An 18,863-nucleotide genomic window follows, 5' to 3' on the forward strand; every position below is an offset into this window, starting at 1 on the left:
GTCTCTGGCCATCTCCTGTAGCCTGTCCCCAGTCTCTGACCATCCCCTGTAGCCTGTCCCCAGTCTCTGGCCATCTCCTGTAGCCTGTCCCCAGTCCGTAACCATCTCCTGTACCATGTCCCCAGTCTCTGGCCAACTCCTGAAGCATATCCCAAGTCTTTGACTACCTCCTGTAGCATTTCCCTAGTCTCTGCCCATCTCTAGAACCATGTCCGCAGTCTCTGACAATCTCCTGTAGAAGGTTTCTAAGGTTTTCTAATCACTGAAGCATGTCCCCAGTCTTTTATCATCTTCTGTAGCCTGTCCCTAGTCTCCAGGGTAACTCCAGGGATGCCGGAGCAAAATACGGGCCTGCATTATGGGGCTCAATCTCCTGATGGCTTCTCACATCTTATGCAAAATCCAGAGGTGGGATCTCCCACTTTAGTTCTTGGATCTGTTCCCATCCACCTTGGATTCTGACTGGTCCTGCTCATCTTGGAATGCTCCCACTCCTCTGGCATACTACATGGAATAAAATGCAAATCTGCAGGAAGGAGGGGGAGCATTCACAGAAAGTGCATACATCTCAATAACGATGTCCACAAGAAACTGCCAGGTGAGAGAATGCTGTGACATCAGTTTTGGGTAGCGAGGCCGTCGAAACATATACAGTGCTTTGTGAAAGTATTCGGCCCCCTTAAACTTTTTGACCTTTTGCCACATTTCAGGCTTCAAACATAAAGATATAAAACTGTAATTTTTTTGTGAAGAATCAACAACAAGTGGGACACAATCATGAAGTGGAACGAAAATTTATTGGATATTTCAAACTTTAACAAATAAAAAACTAAAAAATTGGGCGTGCAAAATTATTCAGCCCCTTTACTTTCAGTGCAGCAAACTCTCTCCAGAAGTTCAGTGAGGATCTCTGAATGATCCAATGTTGACCTAAATGACTAATGATGATAAATAGAATCCACCTGTGTGTAATCAAGTCTCCGTATAAATGCACCTGCACTGTGATAGTCTCAGAGGTCCGTTTAAAGCGCAGAGAGCATCATGAAGAACAAGGAACACACCAGGCAGGTCCGAGATACTGTTGTGGAGATGTTTAAAGCCGGATTTGGATACAAAAAGATTTCCCAAGCTTTAAACATCCCAAGGAGCACTGTGCAAGCGATAATATTGAAATGGAAGGAGTATCAGACCACTGCAAATCTACGAAGACCTGGCCGTCCCTCTAAACTTTCAGCTCATACAAGGAGAAGACTGATCAGAGATGCAGCCAAGAGGTCCATGATCACTCTGGATGAACTGCAGAGATCTACAGCTGAGGTGGGAGACTCTGTCCATAGGACAACAATCAGTCGTATACTGCACAAATCTGCCCTTTATGGAAGAGTGGAAAGTGTCGTTTAAAGTTTGCCACAAACCACCTGGGAGACACCAAACATGTGGAAGAAGGAGCTCTGCTCAGATGAAACCAAAATCAAACTTTTTGGCAACAATGCAAAACGTTATGTTTGGCGTAAAAGCAACACAGCTCATCACCCTGAACACACCATCCCCCACTGTGAAACATGGTGGTGGCAGCATCATGGTTTGGGCCTGATTTTCTTCAGCAGGGACAGGGAAGATGGTTAAAATTGATGGGAAGATGGATGGAGCCAAATACAGGACCATTCTGGAAGAAAACCTGATGGAGTCTGCAAAAGACCTGAGACTGGGACGGAGATTTGTCTTCCAACAAGACAATGATCCAAAACATAAAGCAAAATCTACAATGGAATGGTTCACAAATAAACATATCCAGGTGTTAGAATGGCCAAGTCAAAGTCCAGACCTGAATCCAATCGAGAATCTGTAGAAAGAACTGAAAACTGCTGTTCACAAACGCTCTCCTTCCAACCTCACTGAGCTCGAGCTGTTTTGCAAGGAGGAATGGGCAAAAATTTCAGTCTCTCGATGTGCAAAACTCATAGAGACATACCCCAAGCAACTTACAGCTGTAATCGCAGCAAAAGGTGGCGCTACAAAGTATTAACTTAAGGGGGCTGAATAATTTTGCACGCCCAATTTTTCAGTTTTTTATTTGTTAAAAAAGTTTGAAATATCCAATAAATTTCGTTCCACTTCATGATTGTGTCCCACTTGTTGATTCTTCACAAAAAATTACAGTTTTATATCTTTATGTTTGAAGCCTGAAATGTGGCAAAAGGTCGCAAAGTTCCAGGGGGCCGAATACTTTCGCAAAGCACTGTACTGTGTGAAAGAAATGATGCACAGAGAGCAGCCAGTTATCTTTCACGGTGATGCATACGGTGAGTCAGTTAGCAATTTCCAACAGCACAAAACTGATCACAAATTTAAACTATTCCATGATGTGAACCAGACAAGGATTTTCCCCTCTTACCTCCAGACTTCCATTACTCCGGCCAGCAACAATCAAGTTACCCTGGAGCCCCAGACTCCACACCGCGCTGTCAAACTCTTCGGTCCAGCTAGAGACAGGTGAGGAGGTCCCATTACAGTATGTAAGCTCTTCAGCCGAGCTTTTCCTCCTAAAAGAGTTGCAGCTTGCCTCCGATCGGCTTCCAGGGGACCTGCTCCGCCCTAATTTCACCTGGCACTGCCCGTACAGAGCAGGCGAGAATACCGGCGGATACGTGGCAATGCCGGAGGTGCTGTGCTCCTCGTAGGCTCGCTGAACCAAACTGCTGAAATCGTAACCCCCATTGTCCACCTCCTGCTTCACCTGCACAGGCTGCGGACCGTTCTCCGGCTCCGGCTTCACCTGCTCCGAGAAGTTTGTGTCAATGAGGCTGGACAGGTCCGGCTGGTCATAGAAAAGAGGGGGCTGGGAGGGGGTCACCCGACGCTTCAGAAGGTAACCGTTTTCCACCGAGTCCTCAAGGTTGTATTTGCAGTCGGAGATCTGGTCCCAGGCATCCTGATATTCAAAGATCCCACTGCTTTCCCTTCGGAGCCTGGACAAGGGAGACAGATAACATAGAGACACATAAAACAAAGACCACTTCCAGAACGGAGCTCTCTGTATTACGTACATTGTAACAATGGGCGTATTACAGCATACACCCGACTGAGGGTGGTGTTTACCCATTCAGGAATGCACAGGTGTCCCATGCAGGCAGTCCCATACATTTCAATTGGGACCATCGATGCTGCTTCCAATTTGACAGTCGTGCAAGTGTAGGTAAGGCCCGGGACTAGGGGGGTGGGCAGAAGGGAAGGCTGTAAAGCAAATCTCCTGCGCTCAAGTAGAATATGACGGAGGGAAGAGAGATACACATCAGACTCAGGTGGAAAAAAGCCAATGGTCTTGCTGCCCCCTCAGGATCAAGGGTATCCAGAACCAACTGAGAGAAAAGACAAAAGAAAGGGGCGCAGCGACCTAGTGCATCACCACTAAAACCATTTATTAACGCGTTTCAGGGGTGACCCCCCCCTTCCTCAGAGCCAGGAGAGCAATTTTTCTGGCTCTGAGGAAGGGGGTTTGCCCCTGAAACGCGCCAGTCCAGCCACAGCAGCCCCATGCGGCACTCTGCATGCCATTCGGCTACGTATTAGACCGTGGCTACCTTGGAGATTTTATATGCAATGTTGATGTGTGTACTATCACACCTGCCTTGTGAGTATATTGTATAATTTTTAATATTTTAATAAATGGTTTTAGTGGTGATGCACTAGGTCGGTGCGCCCGTTTCTTTTTTGTCTTTTCTCTCAGAAGGGAAGGCTGCCCTGGGCGCTAGTATTACGTGATGTCTGGAGGGGGGGGGGGGGGGTGCCACATGGACAGTTCTTGATGCTACAATCTGACGGCGGCTTCATTTCTCCTGTCAGCTTAGCGTGGAAGGACCAAATTTTTAGAGGAAAGAGGTAGGAGTGGGCTGAGCTCTGCCTCCCCCTCCATACTCGTGCCACTTATCTGCAGCGTTCCCGGATTGGGACGGTGCAGGGTTTGTTTACAAACCTTACACAGTCCCGATCAGACAGCAAGTGGCATCGATAGTGCGGGTCCTTGGTGTCGCTATCCTATGCCTGTCAAATAGTATTGCGTGTCTGCTTCCCCTAGGCTCCTCCCCTCAACAGTGACATGTCAAGATGAGGAGGAGCCTGGGAGGAAGGGAATACCATGGCCTTCTGCAGCTCTGCATCTGAGGTCTGTGTGTTGGGAGGGAGGAAAGAATTGTACCCGGGGGAGTCGGGCAGTGTCGAAATTTATGCTGGGGATGAGAGGGGGGGGCGGGGGGAAGGAGGAGAGAATTAGTGCTAAATGGGGAGATTTGTGCTGAAAGAGGAGAATTTGGGGGGGTCACAGTAACATTTGTTATTGGAGAAATTTAGAGGAGGTGCTGGGAGGGAGGGGAGGAGTCACGGGAGTAAGATTTGTTCTTACTCAAATTTGTTCTAGGAGAGGAAATTTGTGCTGGAAGGGGGAAGAGAGGATTAGAACTGGGGGGATGGAGGGCAGGGAATTTTTGCTGGGAGGGGGAATATGGGACAGGCGTAAGACTTGTTCTAGGAGAGGAAATTTGGTCTGAAAGAGGATTTGTGCTAGGGTGATTGGGGGGCAGGGGATTTGTTCTAGAATAGAAGATTTGGAGGGGGCGGGGGATTTGTTCTAGAATAGAAGATTTGGAGGGGGCGGGGGATTTGTTCTAGAATAGAAGATTTGGAGGGGCGGGGGATTTGTTCTAGAATAGAAGATTTGGAGGGGGCAGGGGATTTGTTCTAGAATAGAAGATTTGGAGGGGGCGGGGGATTTGTTCTAAGAGGAGAAAGTAATTTATGATAGAAGGGGGGGGGGGGTTTGTGATACAGGGGATGGGGGGGGGGCAGCAGGGGTAAGATTTGTTCTAGGATGGGAAATTTAGGGGGCGTGTGCTAGGAGGGGCGATTTGTGCTGGGGAAATGGGTGGAAGATGATTAGTGCTAGGAGGAGGGATTTTGGAGAGGGGAGAAAAATGTGTACTAGCAGGGGATTTTTTTTTGGGGGGGGGGGGGGTGTTAGAGATTGGGATTTAGAGAGGATTTGAGCTGGGAGGGGGTCAAAGATTTGTGCTAGGAGTGATTTGGGAGAGGGTTTGTGCTAGGAGGGGACATTTCTTTCTTTTTTTTTTTTCTTGGGGGGGGGGGGGCAATTGTGTTGGAAAAGGGGATTTGAGGGGGGAGGATCTGATCTGGGAGGGCAAAGATTTGAGCTGGGAGGAGGGATCTCAGCAGGGGGGGTTGTACTGTTGTACTGGAAGAAGGGAAATTTTGGCCTGCAATAGGAATTTGTGCTTACAATTGCGCTCAATTTTTATTTTTTTATTTTGGGGTGGGGGGGAATGGTGTTGGAAATGGGGATTTGGGGGGAGGATTTGATCTGGGAGGGGGAATGGGAGGTCAAAGATTTGTGCTGGGAGGAGGGATCTCAGCTGGGGGGGGGGGGTTGTGCTGGGAGCAGAGGGGAATTTTGGCCTTCAAAAGGAATTTATGCTTATGGGGTCAGCGTGCACATTTGTGCTTGATTTTTTTGGGGGGTGGGGGAATTGTGCTGGAAATGGGGATTTGGGAGGGAGGATCTGATCTGGGAGGGGGATGGGCAAAGATTTGAGCTGGGAGGAGGGTTCTCAGCGGGGGGGGGGAGGGGTTGTACTGTTGTACTGGAAGCAGGGGGGAATTTTGGCTTTCAAAAGGAATTTATGCTTGTGGGGTCAGCGTGCGTATATTTGTGCCCATTTTTTTTGGGGGTGGGGGGGGGGGGGATTGTGTTGTAAATTTGGATTTGGGGGGGGGAGGATCTGATCTGGGAGGGTGGGGGCAAATATTTGCGCTGGGAGGAGGGATTTCAGCAGGGAAGGGAATGTACCGTTGTACTGGGAGCAGAGGGAATTTTGGCCGGCAAAAGGAATTTATGCTTATGGGGTCAGGGTGCACATTTGTGCTCGATTTTTGTTTTTTTTGGGGGGGGGGGGGGTGCGAGCTTGATTTTGCAGACACGTAATGCTCATACATCTTGGGGGGGGGGGGGGGTGCACTTCGCCCTGGGCGCCACATGACCTTGTCTCGGTGCTGGGTGCAAGGGCCTGACCACAGAGTGGGAGTTTGGGGACATGCACCCACAAACACGTCAAACTGGGAGCAGCGTCTGCGTCCATGCAGCTCCTGCATCCCAGCTGACATGAATGGAACTGCCTGCAGAGGGAGGCACAAACTCCCTCATAAATACATTCCAATGTGCCCATCTCACCCTTGTTTGGGGATAACCGTGAGACAGTCTCCAGTCTGAGCGTCCCAAACACGAATCTGTCCGGCCAAACAGCAGCTCACTAGCAGCATTCCATCGCTGGCGAGACATTCGATGTCCTGCGGGAGACAGAGAGCATGAAACCACATTCTGTCCAATAGGGAATGAGGGGGATCCATACAACTATAGACAGCATCACGATCCACCATTACCCACCATGAGATGACCCCTCAGGACCAGCGGCACGATCTCGGTCTCCGGCGGGGTGTAATCGTAGTAGTCACACGGCATGTCCCCCTTCTTCCGCCGGCGCTGGGATAAACCGTTCTGTCCGTAGTTTTTGGGGCACAGCAGTCGGTACAGACAGAAGAGCAGCAGGACGAGGAGGATGCCAGACGCCAGACCCAGGGCAGCCACTCTGCAAAGCATCATGGGAAGATTGCGTCACATTAGAACAGAAGCAGGGTGGGTGCAGCACAGTGTAATGAAGGAATCAGGTAGAGGTGAGGAGAGACCATGGCACAATATGGAATACATGGATATATACTTACTGGTACAAAGTGATGTCCACAGGGCCACGAGACTTGGATGGCGGGGCAGCCAGCTTCTCGTCCTCTGACCGTCCATCCCGATGGGGTACAAAGATGTGAGAATGTTGAGCCTCGTGGGGATGCCGAGCCTCCGACACCTCTTCCGGAGACAGGTACAGGGTGATGGGGATCATGGGTAATATGCTGATATACCTGCAACACAAAAACAGTCAGTGTCTGTTCATAAAAGGCCAAAAACAAAAAAATGATATACAGTATTTCACAAAAGTAAGTACACCCCTCCCATTTGTGTAAATATTTTATTTTATCTTTTCATGTGACAACACTGAAGAAATGACACTTTGCTACAATGTAAAGTAGTGAGTGTACAGCTTGTATAACAGTGTAAATTTACTGTCCCCTCAAAATAACTCAACCCACAGCCATTAATGTCTAAAGCGCTGGCAACAAAAGTGAGTACACCCCTAAGTGACAATCTCCAAATTGGGCCAAAAGTGTCAATATTTTGTGTGGCCACCATTATTTTCCAGCACTGCCTTAACCCTCATGGGCATGGAGTTCACCAGAGCTTCACAGATTGTCACTGGAGTCCTCTTCCCCTCCTCCATGATGACATCACAGAGCTGGTGGAAGTTAGAGACCTTGCGCTCCTCCACCTTCCGTTTGAGGATGTCCCACAGATGCTCAATAGGGTTTAGGTCTGGAGACATGCTTGGCCAGTCCATCACCTTTACCCTCAGCTTCTTTAGCAAGACAGTGGTTGTCTTGGAGGTGTTTGGGGTCGTTATGTTGGAATATTGCCCTGCCCCCCAGTCTCTGAAGGGAGGGGATCATGCTCTGCTTCAGTATGTCACAGTACATGTTGGCATTCATGGTTCCCTCAATGAACTGTAGCTCACCAGTGCAGGCAGCACTCATGCAGCCACAGACCATGACACTCCAAACATCATGCTTGACTGTAGGAAGACACACTTGTCTTTGTAATCCTCATCTGGTTGCCCCCACACACGCCTGACACCATCTGACACCAAATAAGTTTATCTTGGTCTCATCAGAGCACAGGAGATGGTTCCAGTAATCCATGTCCTTAGTCTGCTTGTCTTCAGCAAACTGTTTGTGGGCTTTTTTGTGCATCATCTTTAGAAGAGGCTTCCTTCTGAGACGACAGCCATGCAGACCAATTTGATGCAGTGTGCGGCGTATGGTCTGAGCACTGACAGGCTGACCCCTCCCCCACCCCTTCAACCTCTGCAGCAATGCTGGCAGCACTCATACGTCTATTTCCCAAAGACAACCTCTGGATATGATGCTGAGCACATGCACTCAACTTCTTAGGTCCACCATGGCGAGGCCTGAGTGGAACCTGTCCTGTTAAAGCACTGTATGGTCTTGGCCACCGTGCTGCAGCTCAGTTTCAGGGTCTTGGCAATATTATAGTCTAGGCCATCTTTATGTAGAGCAACAATTCTTTTCAGATCTTTAGAGAGTTTGAGGGTTCAAAAGGTGCCATGTTGAACTTCCAGTGACCAGTATGAGAGAGTGAGAGCGATAAAACCAATATTAACACACCTGCTCCCCATTCATACCTGAGACCTTGTAACACTAACGAGTCACATGACACCGTTGAGGGAAAATGGCTAATTGGGCCAAATCTGGACATTGTGACTTAGGGGTGTACTCACTTTTGTTGCCAGCGGTTTAGACATTAATGGCTGTGTGTTGAGTTATTTTGAGGGGACAGTAAATTTACACTGTTATACAAGCTGTACACTCACTACTTTACATTGTAGCAAAGTCTCATTTCTTCAGTGTTGTCACATGAAAAGATAGAATAAAATATTCACAAAAATGTGAGGGATGTACTCACTTTTGTGAGATACTGTGTATATATTGTGACAAGCAAGCCCCTGTTAGTTGTTGATGGGGTGTGTCTGCCACAGAGAATTGTGAGGTTCTTAACCACTTGCCGTCTGCTTACGTTGACACTACTGCGGCAAAGTGGCTCGTTATCGTCTGGCGACGTAGACCTACGTCGTCAGACACTCCCCTTTCTCGGCGGCCGCGAACGCCGCCGGAGGCTCGCTCCCGCTGTATTCAGTCACAGCGGGAGTCGGGCCAGGGGATGAGCGGCGGCGATCGCCGCTGCTCTTCCCCGATCGTCGGGGATCTAGTGTGGAGATCCGCCTGCTTGTGTAAACACCAGCGGGCGGATCTCCTAAGTGACAGGCAGGGTCAGATTGCAGGGTTCAGCATAGCTCAACCTGCGATCTGTCCTTGTGTCACACAGTCACCTCCCCCCACACACGTCAGTAAGCACCAGGCATACATTAACCCCTCCGTCTCCAATAAAGTTAACCCCTTCCCTGCCAGTGTAATTTTTATAGTAACCGTGCATATTTATAGCACTGATTACTGTAGTAATGTCACGGATACCCCCAAAAGTGTCAAAAATGTCAGTCAAGGGTCCGATCTGTCCGCCGCAATGTCGCAGTCCCGCAAAAAAAAAAAATCACAGATCGCCACATTTATTCGTTAAAAAAAAAAAAAAAAACACCAAAAATGACATAAATCTTTCCCTTAGTTAGTAAACGCAATAACTTTTGCGCAAACCAATCAAAATACGCTTATTGTGATTTTTTTTATAACCAAACATAGGTAGCAGAAAACAAATTGGCCAAAAATGTAAAAAAATTTTGATTTTTACATTTTTTGGGGGGAATTTCATATAAAAAAAATGTGAAAAATATTGTTGTTTTTTCAAAATTTACGCTCTTTTTTTTGTTTATAGCGCAAAAAGTAAAAATCGCAGAGGTGATCAAATACCACCAAAAGAAAGCTCTGTTTGTGGGGAAAAAAGGACGTAAATTTTGTTTGGGTATGGCGTTGCATGACCGCGCAATTGTCATTTAAATTTGCACAGCGCCGAATCGCAAAAAGTGGCCCAGACGTAAGACAGCAAAATCCTCCGGTGGTAAAGTGGTTAAGGTAAAAGGTTGGCAGTGAGAGAACTATAGCAGAATGCAGGGGGTTGAGCACTGGCCACACCTTGCTCCTCACCCGAGGTATAATTTTTGTTCCCTGGTTCATTCTGTTGTTGGTGCTGAGAAAGGAGACAAGCAGGCTGCAAGGGAACATGTCTACAGGACAGAACAGACCCAGTAAGGTCTATTTATTAGCCAGGAGGCTTTAAATGTTTTAAAACCCCACAACATAATACATGCATGCTGTTGCATTGTAATAAAGAACATTATTTGGGCATTTGTTATTCCGTCAGACATTTACAGTGGTGTTGCAGTCAGATAATTAGGACGCACTCACTTCTTGGCCAGGGTGAAGTTATAGTAGCTGAAGAGCGTCGGCCAGTGTCTGAATGACAGTTTTCTCCACGTTTCCTCGTCTTCGGGGCCCCAGGTCACCTCTGTATGGGCTTGGTCCTCTTTCATCTCAGATCTGCCTTTGCTCTGGTCTTTAGGCCCACTCTCTCCTCCCCACCCTCCGGGGTTCCCATCTAACCCTCCCCGGAGGGACTCCAACATCTCCTGGTGGTCCCTCTGCGATTGGTTCTCCAGCAGCTGGGAAGAGCCAGTGGGGAAGATAGATAGCGTGTTCTGGGGGTCGGAGGCGGGCAGGACAGGCACAGGAAGGGGAGGTACCACAGCTCCTCCCAAGGGGCTCTGCTCGGTCACCTGCACCGTTGTAAGGTATGTACGCAGGCCGGCAGGGTCGGTGTATAACAAGATCCCGATCCAGACGACGGTTCCGGCCTAGAGGTAAGAGAGACCCACATCAGTTCTCAATACCAAGTGGCGACAATAAAAACAAACACAAATCTTGGGATGCATAAAAAGGAGATAAAAAAAAAAATTAGATTTTTGTACTTACCGTAAAATCCATTTGTACGAGTTCATCGACGGACACAGCACTCCATAAATCATAACTACTGGGTTATATTGCCTCCTCCAGGAGTAGGACTAGGCAGAACAAAAACATCTGGCTATGCCTATGGGCCGTCCTCAGCTTGGTAGATAACCCCCTTCGCTACTCTAGGTAATCAGTTTAGTAGCAAGCAGTATTAGAAGTATCAGAACTCCATAGAGGGGTGGGGGCTGTGTCCGTCAATGAACTCAGAGAAATGGATTTTACGGTAAGTACAAAAATCCCATTTTCTTTCGTTCATCGACGGACACAGCTCTCCATAAATCATGCCTAGTGGGACGTCCAAAGGAAAAATGAGGGGTGGGGAAAATAACCCAAGGCTAAACATAAGAGCAGCCCCTCTTAAACAGCAGCCTGTAAAACGTTGCGGCCAAAAGAAGCATCCGCAGATGCCAAAGTATCTACCTTATAGAATTTTATGAAGGTATGACCAAATGGCCGCCTTGCAAACTTGCGACATTGATGCCTGATGATGGAAGGCCCAAGAAGCACTCAGCGTCCCAGTAGAATGTGCTGTGACAGGGAAAGGTGGAACCTGACCTTTAATGGAATAGGCTTGAGTCACCGTCTGTCTGGTCTATCTGGAGATGGTAGCCGAAGAAGCGACCAGCTCTTTTCTTGGTCCGTCCGTAACCACAAAAAGCGAGTCTGACCTCCGAAAGGACTCAGTAGCTGCCAGATGCACCCGAATCACAGGAACCACATCCAAGGTATGCAAAGCAAATTCCTTGGGATGAGCCGGCTTGGGACACAAAGAAGGCGACACAATGTCCTCATTCAAATGGAAGTCAGAGACAACTTTGGGCAGGAATGATGGACAGGGACGAAGAACCACTTTATCCCTATAGAACACTAAATAGGGACTGCGACGGGATAATGCCGCCAATTCCGATACCCTGCGGGCTGATGTAATAGCCACCTAGCTTGTCATAATCTGGGATAAGGTAGGCAAGGGAATCGCCTGAATATTCTCAAATGGAGGTTTCTGTACAACCGAAAGTCCTAAATTTAAATCCTATGGCGGCAAAATAGACCATACAGGTGGAGCCACATGTCAAACCTCCTGAATGAAGGCAGGAACTAAAAGAGTGCGTGGCTAGGGGTAGCTGAAAGAAGATTGCCAGGGCAGACATTTGGCCCTTGATGGTACTCAAGGTCAACTTCTGATCATCAAATGTTGAAGAAAGGTTAAGATCGGAGCCAGAGAAAAGGATTGAAGATGAGCGCCAATCGACTCACACCAAGAAATGTATACTTTCCACGTACAATGGTATATACTGCTGGAAAACAACTTCCTCGCCTTCACTATAGAAGGGATCACTGATCCAAACAGACCTCTATCCCTCAGTACCTGGTTTTCAATAGCTAAGCCATTAAAACCAGTGACTGTAAAGCAGGTTGGTAGATCAGTCCTTGGGAAAACTGGTCTTCTCGGACAGGAAGCCCCCAAGGGACGTTTATGACCACCAGAGATTGGAAGACCCTCGCCCTTGATTTCTCGCAAGAATTGCAGAAGAAGCCTGAGCAGAGGATGATACTGGCCTTACCGTGGCCCTTGAACACCTGCGGCGTCTGCCAGAGGAACCCAAGATCTCGCCACGATCCTCGGTATCCTTCTGTGGAGCCGAACCTGCATGTAGGACTGTGCAAACAGAACTGTCTTGAAGGTGGATCCCACCAGACTCAGAACCTATATGCAAAATGGGAGAGAGAACTATCCGTGCGACAGCAGCCGGTGAATCACAGCCTGTGGTTCCTGAAGTTTGTCCAGAGGAAGGACAACCCTGGTATGAATTAGAATCAGACCTAGGTAAATCAATTCCCTGGAAAGGAATAGGGGGGACCTTAGGTAGTTCGGACATCACCGGAACCTTTGCAGGATTTAAATCCGGTCAAGGAGACTCAGGACCTAAAAAAACTTGAAAAAGGACAAGCTTTGTCCTGCTTTCTGGGTACCCCACAAAGAATCATTTTGTGGATCCCCCTTGATGCTCATGAAGGAGGTCCATGAGGCCAGAAACCAGCGAAGATGTCCCCCCACCCCAATAATGGGTGAAGGCAGACCTTCATGCTGAAGGGGTCTTGTCTGCGGGTCTGGAGAAGCTAGCTCTAGGCTTACCAGACCAAGGATGCTTGGAACCTTCCGGGGAAGATTTGAAAGATCTATCTCCGTCCCAGAAGCATGAAATCATTTTTTATGTTCCGAGAAGGAGGGCCCCCTTCTGTGATGAGGCTCCTTACCTTTTCTAGACTATGGCAGGAAGGTCCCCCCCCCCCCCCCCGATACCCTTAATGAGGTCATCCAGGGTAGCCCCAAACCAGGGATTGCCTTGAAAGGGCAGCTCAGTGAGAGATTTCTTAGAAGCTTGGTCTGCGGACCAATTCTTAAGCCACAGTACGCGCCCAATCACCATCGCAGAAAGTTTTGACAGCACAGGAGCTGTATCCAAAGCTGCATCACAAATAAACTGCAGCCCATGGACCAACTGGTCCGCTAAATTAACATGAGCAGCAGGGACCTGCTCACCCCCCAGGCCCTGGTGCAAAAGCTTGGCATATTCAGTAAGGGTCTGAGACACCAGGGATGAGGCAAAGACTGGCCACAATGTTGAACCAGCCATAGTAAACATGCTGTGTGCCACAACCTCCACTTTCCTGTCAGCCGGGTCCTTAAAGGACGGGGATTCCTCTACTGGAATCATGGTTGCTTTATTCAACCTGGAAACAGGAGGGTCCACCACTGGTGGACTAGATCATTTTTTTTAAAAGTGACTCTTCAAAAGGGTAACGTACAGCAAAACGTTTGGGGACCACAAAGGGTAATTTTAGTTGTTCCCATTCCTTACAGGAGGGGTATCAAACTCAATTTAATCAAGGGCCACATCAGCAATATGATTGCCTTCAAAAGGGCCAGTTGTATTTGTTAGACTAGATGTCCAGAGCATACCCTACCATTACATAAGACGTCAGGAGCCTCCCCACCATCAGAAGATGAGTCCCCCATCCTCCCTTACATTACAGTGCACCGGCCGTACCTTGTGCTGCTGCTGGGAAGAAGCTAGAGGCAGTGCTGGAAAGCAGATAGCACAGGGTCTGGAGGAGGGCTGGAGCTCTTCTGCAGCTGCAGGAGAGGTGCGAGGGTCACAAGAAATGGCCCTGAGGGCCAGTTTTGGCCCGCGGGCCTTGTGTTTGACACATGTGCCTTACAGGAAAACCTGTCAAAATAAGGAACATAAGGAAACACCTTTGGAGTTTGAGGTGTCTTATGCGTACCAAACGACACAGCCACGTCCGTGGCTACATCAGCCGCATCCTCCATTATTAAAGTCTCACACACTGCAGTGATAAGTGCGCCTAAAAAAAAAAAAAAAAACGCCAAAAGGGGAGAGGGGGTACAGTACTTACCCTTCCATGGTGCAGGTAACGCTCCAGACAAAATCCTCGCCACCGAAGTAGGGGAGCCGACGGCCAAGGAACCACTCCGACTCAGGCCCAAGCCCGGTCGTATGCGACCCTGCGAGACGTTTAACTCGCGGGCCAGTCTCTGCCTGTGAGGCTATGTCGTGGCCGACCTACCGCGTACGCACTCGCTGGCTGGGCTGGGCAGACCACTGGATCTAGATTTTCCAGCCACTCGCCCAGCCTGGCAGTTGATTCTAGATCTCCCGAGAGAAAAGACGAAAAAGATGTAAGGATGGAGAAAAAAATTGCTAGGACCAGAGATCCCAGCCGGGAGCCTAGGTCCTTACTCCTGACTAGACAGATTAAAACAGATTAACTAGAGCAGAGAGGGGGGGGGGGTTATATACCAAGCTGCGGACGGCCCATGGGTGGAGCCAAGTGTTTTTTGTTCTGCCTAGTCCTACTCCTGGAGGAGGCAATATAACCCAGTAGTTATGATTTATGGAGCGCTGTGTCCGTCGATGAACGAAAGAGAAAAAACTATTAGCTTGCTATCACCCTGTATGAACGCAGGCAAAAATCCTGAATATAGGGATTCCGTTTTATGCACCAAAACACAACTAATGTGACTAGGCGCCAAAAAAGGTCCATGACCTGTTATTAACCAATAACCCGTAGCTGCAAGGGAGAGTAATCCTGGGGAACAAGGATGCTGAAATAGACATACAGTTACTGTCAGGAAGCGCTTGGGGTAATAAAGAAATAAGTCCACTGGGTTTGATGTAAAATTCAAAATAAGAACACTTTAATGAATCAAAAAGTTCCAGAGGAGGTATAAAGGTATATAAAAATAAACCACTAAAAAATGGCTAAAGTAATGAGTACATTGCCCCAAAAGCCCGTCTGACTAGCCCCAGAATAAAGCCACATGCTTCTACCATTATCCAGGCATGTGGCTTTATTTTGGGGTTAGCCAGGCGGCATTTTGGGGCAACGTACTCATTACTTTAGCCATTTTTTAGTGGTTTATTTTTATATACATTTATACTCCCTCTGGAACTTTTTGACTCCTTAAAGCGGAGTTCCGGCCTCAAAATCCACTTTGGGCCATCCGCTTGCTGAGTGTCACCTAAAAAACAAATTGATGCTCCCGATTTTTTTTTTTTTTACAGAAGAAAATATACTTACCTTCCTTCCACTTCCTCCCTCTGCGGCCCGCGCCGTCTCTTCCGGTTTGCGATGATTCCTGGGAGCTGGAAGTCATCGCTCCCAGGAGTCAATGCGCCTGCACCGGCCCCGCTCGTCACTTCCGGCGCAGGCGCGGTATTCCCTGCTATACAGCTTCTGGGCATGCCCAGAAGCTGTGCAAGGATGACGCGCCTGCGCCGGAAGTGACGACTGGGGCCGATGCAGGGCATTCTGGGACTCCGACGTCACCGAAGAGGATGCTCTGGCTTCAGGTGCCCACACCTGAGATGGCAACGCTGGAGAAGAAATTTTCAAGGTAAGTATTTCTTCTTAGAGGTAAGTGCGACCCGGGACAGATCAGAGGCTCTCCATTGTGGAATGTACTAGCCCTGACTGTCCCGGGGGGATTTTTAGTGAAAAAACGTATCCGAGGCTGGAACTCCGCTTTGAAGTGTTCTTATTTAGAATTTTACATCAAACCCAGTAGATTTATTTATTTATTACCCCAAGCACTTCCTGAGAGTAACTGTATGTCTATTTCTGTATCTTCATTTTATGCACCATACTGTAGGGAGGATTTGGGGAATGTCCAAAGACAGGCAAGCATGCGTGTTCAACTCGAAGGAGTCAGGAAGGAATATTCTTTCCTCTCCGTGAGGAATAATTGGCTATGGTTGCCCCCTACCACCACTACAGGAGGGGAAGTTTTGATTTGTCCTCTTCTGGGGAAAAACTGCTGAAGTTTGTGAGAGCCTGATGAACATCTCTGCCTTTTTCAGCCCAATTAACTTTGTAACTATGCAAGAAGTATATATTTTTTTTATTGTTTTATGGTTTTATCACACTTTGTTCACTTATCTCATTTGTTTATGTGTTATGTTGCAGGTGCTTAAAGCGGAGTTCCACCCTAAATTTATACTTGCCTCCATCTTCTCGCTCCGGGTCACCTGAAAAACAAATGGATAATCGCAATTTTTTATTTTTTTTTTTTTACTTACCTTGTAGAGAAAATATACTTACCTTACTTCCTTCTTCCTCCCCTCGGCGGCCGCGGCGATTCGTCACTTCCTGGCTTTCGCAATGATTCCTGGGAGCTGAACGTCATCGCTCCCAGGAATCAATGCTCCTGCACCGGCCCCGACGTCCGTTCCGGCGCGCTCGCGTCATTCCCTTCTAAACAGCTTCTGGGCATGCCCAGAAGCTGTGCAGGGATGACGCACGCGCACCGGAAGTGACGGCGGGGCCGGTGCAGTGCATCGTGGGACCGAAGAAGAAGGAAGAGGACGCCGAAGAGGACGTGCTGGCTTCAAACTGCCCACACCTGAGATGGCAGCGCTGGACAATACATTTTCAAGGTAAGTATTTCTTCTTGCAGGTAAGTGCAACCTGGGACAGATCAGAGGCTATCCATTGTGGAATGTACTAGCCCTGACTGTCCCGGGGTATGTGTGGCTGATTACATGAGCTCAATTTAATATTATTAATAATAATAATAATAAATAAGACTCATGTGATCAGCCAAACAAATAGAAATAAAGAAATGATGCACTGAAATTTCGGCTGCTGAAAATAGGGTTGTGCTGAAAAAAAAAAAAAAAAAACCACCCGGGATTTTGTAGCGATTTTACCTTGTTTAAGGTGTGTTTTTCATAGGTCATGTGACAAAAAATGCATCAAAAACGCAACACTGGTGCATTTTTTATGCGTCCTTGCTCCAATTTCAATGGGGGGGGGGTGCGTTTCTGGGGCGGTTTGCCAAAGATGCACCGAAAACGAATCAAGCAGGATTTTTAACACTGCTGGGAGAAGGAATCCGCCGGCGGCGGAGGTTCACCATAGAGAACACTGAGGACCAGATGGTCCCCGGCAGGCTCTATGACTCTCGGAGGACCGGGCGCGATATTAGGAGGTCACATCTGGCCTTCCAGTTGTCAATACCACCATGATCATTTTTTTTTTTATTTCAGGCTTTTCAGCCTGGAGGAGAGATGTGAGGTCTTATTGACCCCAGATCTTTCCATAAAGAGGACCGGTCATTCGCTATTCCTATTAACAGGGATGTATATATTCCTTGTAATAGGTGATTAAAAAAAAAAAAATTTAAGGGAAAGTGTAAAAAAAAAAAAAATAATAATAAATAAATAAATAAAATAAACAAAAAAAAAAAAAAATGTTTTAAAGTGCCTCCATCCTCTCGTGATCGCATACAGAAGCAAATGCATACGTACGTCAGGCCCATATATGTAAACGGCGTTCAATTCACATATTGAGGTATCGCCACGATTGTTCGAATGAGAGCAACAATTCTAGCTCAGGACCGCCTCTAACTCTTAACAGGTAACCTGTAAAAATTTTAAGTACCGAAGTTTGGCGCCATTCTACGCAATTTTAAAGCGTGACACATTAGGTATCTATTCACTCTGCATATCATCATCTTTCACATTATACAAAAAAATCGGGCTAACTTTACTGTTTTTTTTTTTTTTTTAGTTCATAAAAGTTTTTTTTTTTTAAGAAAAAAAAAAAAAAAAAGGTTTGAAAAATTCCTGCGCAAAAACCGTGTGACAAAAAGTTGCAACAAGCGCCATTTTATTCCCTAGGGTCGCCACCAAAAAAACATATAAATGTTTGGGGGTTCGGAGTCATTTTTTAGTAAAAAAAAAAAAAAGATGATTTTTTTACATGTAGGTGCGGAGTGTCAGAATTGGCCCAGTATGGAAGTGGTTAAAAATTCGAATATATTAGAACTATTTATAAAAATATATACTTTTTTTTTTTTTTAAACCGCCAGTTTGGGTTTTGGCCAAGTGCATCCTGAATTTTCCATTTCGGTGCGCCACTAAAATAAACATTTAAAAAAAAAAATATATATTTTTTTTCAATTCTAATCATTTCTCAGAATTATAATAAATACAGATTCAAATAAAGATGGGAGTGGCAGTTGAGGTGACAGGCTGAACACTCGCCCAACCCCCGGAGGGGTCGTCTTCAATGAGGGCGATCCCTGGTGCTGGGGAGGTTGGGGATCGCAGGAAACTGACTGCTACATTGTATTTGTATGTTTACCTTGGCTACACATTGTTACCAGTCACCATTAGCTTTGATGAGATCCAGCTGATACTGGTTTTAGTTTATCTATAACAATATCTATAAAAGTTTATTCAATCTATACATTATCTATACATAATCTAGAACATTTTAGTATCTCTATAACATTATCTGTAACATTACAGCCTGAAGATAAACCTTGGTGGACTTTTGTCACAATTCATTTTCCATGTAAATATCGGTAGATATCTGCGTATTGGTGGCAGCATTACCATGATGATCCGCTGTGCTAGGCGCGTCCTGGCGAAGAAATAGATGAGGCGGAGCCTTTTGGGCAGACGCAGGTTTCGGAATGGCTGCAGGGTGATGGTGTGAGGGGTGTTGGGCCTCAAAGCTTGCTGGCGCTCGTATCGCTGGCCTCGGGTCACCGGCTTGGCTGGCGGCATGCAGGCCTCCGCTGGCATCCTCTTATTCAAATCAGCGAGCTGAAAGAGATTCACACA

General features: G+C 47.2%; 1 protein-coding gene across 1 annotated transcript in view; it reads right to left on the reverse strand.

Moving 5' to 3' along the window:
* The window catches only part of SCAP (SREBF chaperone), a 114,543-nt gene that overhangs the window by 17,934 nt on the left and 77,746 nt on the right, over window positions 1-18,863 (reverse strand). Inside the window, 6 exon segments of the mRNA XM_082259046.1 lie at window positions 2,396-2,969; window positions 6,239-6,354; window positions 6,452-6,653; window positions 6,787-6,978; window positions 10,105-10,550; window positions 18,633-18,845. Of these exon segments, the coding sequence (XP_082115172.1) occupies window positions 2,396-2,969; window positions 6,239-6,354; window positions 6,452-6,653; window positions 6,787-6,978; window positions 10,105-10,550; window positions 18,633-18,845 (1,743 nt within the window).

This window comes from Pelophylax lessonae (assembly GCF_965119305.1).
Source record: "Pelophylax lessonae genome assembly, chromosome: 5".
Taxonomy (NCBI): domain Eukaryota; kingdom Metazoa; phylum Chordata; class Amphibia; order Anura; family Ranidae; genus Pelophylax; species Pelophylax lessonae.